At 31.9% G+C, this 4,175-nt stretch overlaps 1 protein-coding gene across 1 annotated transcript; it reads right to left on the bottom strand.

Annotated features, from left to right (window-relative positions):
* Positions 1 to 1,307: 1,307 nt before the first annotated feature.
* LOC122734032 (sex-determining region Y protein-like) lies at positions 1,308 to 1,865 on the bottom strand. Its single transcript, XM_043974706.1, has one exon. It carries the CDS (start codon positions 1,848 to 1,850, stop codon positions 1,308 to 1,310), a length of 543 nt encoding a protein of 180 aa, XP_043830641.1. The 5' UTR covers positions 1,851 to 1,865.
* Between the last annotated feature and the right edge of the window lie 2,310 nt (positions 1,866 to 4,175).

The raw sequence follows: 4,175 nt of genomic DNA on the forward strand, positions 1-4,175 counted from the left end.
ACTCAACCCTCATTGCCCTGCAAAAACAAAAAAAAGAATATTGAATGCAATATCAACTTTTGGGGGAGTTTGGGTCTTTAAAAACAAACAAACTGATACCATAGATTTGCTGGGTAGAATTGGATTAGAATATATTTCAAATTTTTATTTCAAAACATTGTGGGTTGATGACTAAGATTGTTATAAATTTAAGGTCTTTGGTAAGGGTCTTGAGGTTGGTAGCTAAGAATGAAAAGTGTGATATGAAGGTATGGGATAAAAAATAATGATTGCTATCTATAAATTTTGACTGATTTAGTAAAAGTATAAAGAGGACTGCATTTTAAAATATTTTTCAACATTTATTTAACATATTTTCAACATTTATTAGTTATGACTCTGGATAAGTCATTTAATATTCAGGCAATATATTTTTATTTAGTATCAACTATATGCCAGCCATTGTGCATAGTGTTGGTCGTCTGAATCTGGAGCTTTAGTAGAATTGGATGGGATTATAGACCTTACTTGTTTCTGTTTTATACCTGAGAAAACTGAGATGTAACATACTTGATTCAAATTCAGTGAAATGAATTTAGATATTTTAAAAAGCAATAGTGGAAAACATGGTTTAGTGGAGTAAAAAACACAAACACCTATTATTTTTTTCCTGATAATTTAGAATTTTGCCTTTGACTAGAGTAAATTTAGGTCTGTTAAGAGTCTCTGTATATATTTGCAAAGCATTGCTATTTAAGTGAGAAAGTGCTTTTTAATTTTTAAAATTTAACGATTAGTAATATAAGCTGTTTAGTAGTTAAGAAATTTTAGATAGCGTAATAAAGATAAGAAATATACAAATATAAATAGATAAATTTGGTTTTGAAGTTGAAATTGAACCTGTCAAAATAAGTTTATTGTTTTAACTAAAATTTTTCATATAGTTTGTTTTTAATGTTATTCTTACTCATGTGAAAAAATAATATTTCTCTTTAACTTGGCAGTTGGGGAAGTTCACTCCAGCCTAAGTATATTAAGATAAATGCTTTTGTAATGAAATGTATGAAATCACAGACGAAGTGAGAAATTAAAGAGTTTGGAAGTATATTTGTTTAAATGTTTATTTCCATTATGTGAATTTTTAAAGAAATAAAAGGCACAATTTTGGGCATAGAAATAAAAGACAGTCACTTAGTAAAAACATCGTTAATCAAACAAACGGTAAGTTTGCTTCTTATGTCCACATAAAATGATATGGAAGGTATACATTAAAAAAAATTTCAATCAATGAAATATTAAAGTCTTAAAGTTGCTGGGCTTTCCAGAATTTAGAAATTCTCACTAGATTCGAGTTTCATAAATGAGTTAATGTTATTTACCGCAGTCCCGAAATTCTGAAAACAGCTACCCTGCAATGGCCAAATCTCTGTATTTTCTTGTTCAGGCGGCAGGTTTATCATATTAATCCAGTTTTCCAGGCACATGGGAGGGGGTTTGGTGCAGGCTGGCTGTGAGTAGTTGAAATTGGAGATTTCTGGAACCAATGTGGTATTTTCATAGGTTTGGGTAGTAAAGTTTTTTGGTTGTTGTATCAACGAATCTGTCTCTTTAATGCAGCGATTCTTGTCCTTATAAGTGTTTTTCAGAAATGATTTCGTTTTCCGTCGGGGCTGGTATTTGTAATCCGGAAACTCTTCCCTGTGTTTAGCGCGCAGCCTTTTGGCTTCATCAATGAATGGTCGCTTTTCATTTTCTGTCAGAAGATTCCAAGTAACCCCTAATTGCTTACTGATTTCTGAGTTGTGCATTTTGGGGTTCTCCAAAGCCACCTTGCGCCTCTCACTCCGTGACCACACCATAAAAGCATTCATGGGCCTCTTCACCCTACTCGATTCACTTTTCATAAACTCACTGACCCCGAAATCACTTTCCACAAAAGGTCTTTTTGCCTCACCCTTCAAGAAGTTATTCATAGCTAAGTCTTGCACTTCTTTTCACAGTCACCAAAAAGAAAAAAAAAATGACACTAAAGTTTTACTATTCTGAATAGAAACGGTATAGCGTTTTCCAATCTTCAGATTTCCTTTATTATTTTCTTTTCCCACATCCAGGAAATAGATTTTTAACACTTCTTAACCCCACCCCTAAAAAATTCCAAACCAATCTTATAGTCCCCTATCCACAATTGGTTGATAACCCCAGTTTTTATTCGTGACGTAAGTGTATTTACAGAAACAGAACAATTAAAAGCAAGCTAAATCCTTTGAAAGAACCTTATATTTTGTAAGAAAAAAATTTAAAAATTATCACCAAGTATCTTAAAATATGAAAATCACATAAGCTTATGTTTCCTCTTTGATTTCAAAGAACTTAAAACAAAAATCTTACAATTCATTTAAAAAACTTTTTCTATGAATTATTGTAACCTTTTAATTAAGCACACACATGAATTAAAGCTTCAAAACACATAAATCTCAACATCTCAAAAATTATTATATCTTCTTAAAATTTCCAAATAATTTCTAACATGTGAAGAAAACATATTGGAGTTTGATCACTCCAAAACAGATTTTAAAAGAATGAATTTCCTTTACCCTAAAAAAACCTTCTATTTGATTTGATTTGATGTTTTAAACATTTTAATTTAGTTTTGAGTTATAAATTTTATCCCTCCTTCTCTCCCTCCCCTCCCCTCCCCACTCCCTGAAGCAATCAGATTTATACTTTCAATTTTAAGATAAAAAAATATTAGTATTCTTCATTTTACTCTTCCACAAACTCTTATCTTCCTAAGAAAATAAAGTCATTTACATTGTGATAAAGAACTGCGTAAGGTAATCTTTCCAACATTTGAAATACCTTATAACAAAAAACCTACCTTGAATAACTTTTATATTTTATTTCATAAATGTACTCAAGAGGCAGCTAGATGGTAAAGTGAATAAAGCACTGGCCCTGGAGTCAAGAGGACCTGAGTTCAAATTTGACCTCAGACACTTAACACTTACTAGCTGTGTGACCCTGGGCAAGTTACAACCCTCATTGCCCCCCCCCCCAATAGCTTTTAAGGGGTGCAGTGGATTCAGAAGGACCTGAGTTCAAATATGACCTGAGACACTTGACATTAACCAGCTGTGTGACCCTGGGAAAGTCATTTAACCCTCATTGCCCAGAAAATTTTTTCCCCCAGCATCCTAAAAATAGCTTTTAAAAATACATTTTAACTTCAGATCTACAGCATACAGAAGTAAATTCCACTTAAAATGAACTCCCAAATTTAAAATAAAAAATATTTCATAAAAGTATTCTGAAAAAAAACTTTGTAACATACCTTAAAGGAATATAATTTTAAAAATAGGGACCAGATCCCTCCCATAGCACACACACAACATACATGGATTCAGTCATTTAAACATATTTTTAAAAAATTCACTAAAGTGAGAAATAATGACTATATTTCATAAAATCTTAAAAATCTATAAAACACAAAATGTATTTATAAAACACAGTGAACTGACTCCCAGGGTGAAAAGTATTACATATTCCCTCAGAATTCTAAAAGTAATTTGAAAGATTTTTATTATGTAGCCCAAGAGAACTCTAACCAGAGAACTTTCTCCTAGAAACTTGATTATCTTATTCCAAATTGTATTTTGTGTGATTAAATCCTTCAAGCAATCTGAAGATTTACCATAATAAATTAAACAGAGATGTTGACACCACGTTTCTGGTTGATATAATGTATATATTTCTTCTTCTGATAAAAAATGGGTTGGAAGTGTGGTGTATGTCTGATTTGTGAATTACTCAAATCCCAACTCTTATATGAGTTAAAAAACATGTTTTCTTTGTAAATTTTAAATTTAATTAACTTTGATTATTAATTTTATAACTATTGATAACTACAAATTGGGGTTATGGTATTTCTGCCAGGAAAAGCTGAAATGGAATGAGTCAGACATGACTGAAAATGACTCAACAACCACCAAGTATTAGTAATTTGCAGCATTTTTTTATGTAGCTCTTGAGATTTTGGATTTCTTCCTTTGAAAATTTAATTGGGGGGCAGCTAGGTGGTGTAGTGGATAAAGCACCGACCCTGGATTCAGGAGGACCTGAGTTCAAATATGGCCTCAGACACTTGACACTTACTAGTGTGTGACCCTGGGTAAGTCACTTAACCTTCATTGCCCCGC

This window comes from Dromiciops gliroides, chromosome X, assembly GCF_019393635.1.
Source record: "Dromiciops gliroides isolate mDroGli1 chromosome X, mDroGli1.pri, whole genome shotgun sequence".
NCBI classification, from domain to species: Eukaryota; Metazoa; Chordata; class Mammalia; order Microbiotheria; family Microbiotheriidae; genus Dromiciops; species Dromiciops gliroides.

What these genes read in the sequence shown, in the direction of transcription:
- LOC122734032 (XM_043974706.1), bottom strand. Translation starts at nt 1,850, where the DNA reads ATGAATGCTTTTATGGTGTGGTCACGGAGTGAGAGGCGCAAGGTGGCT.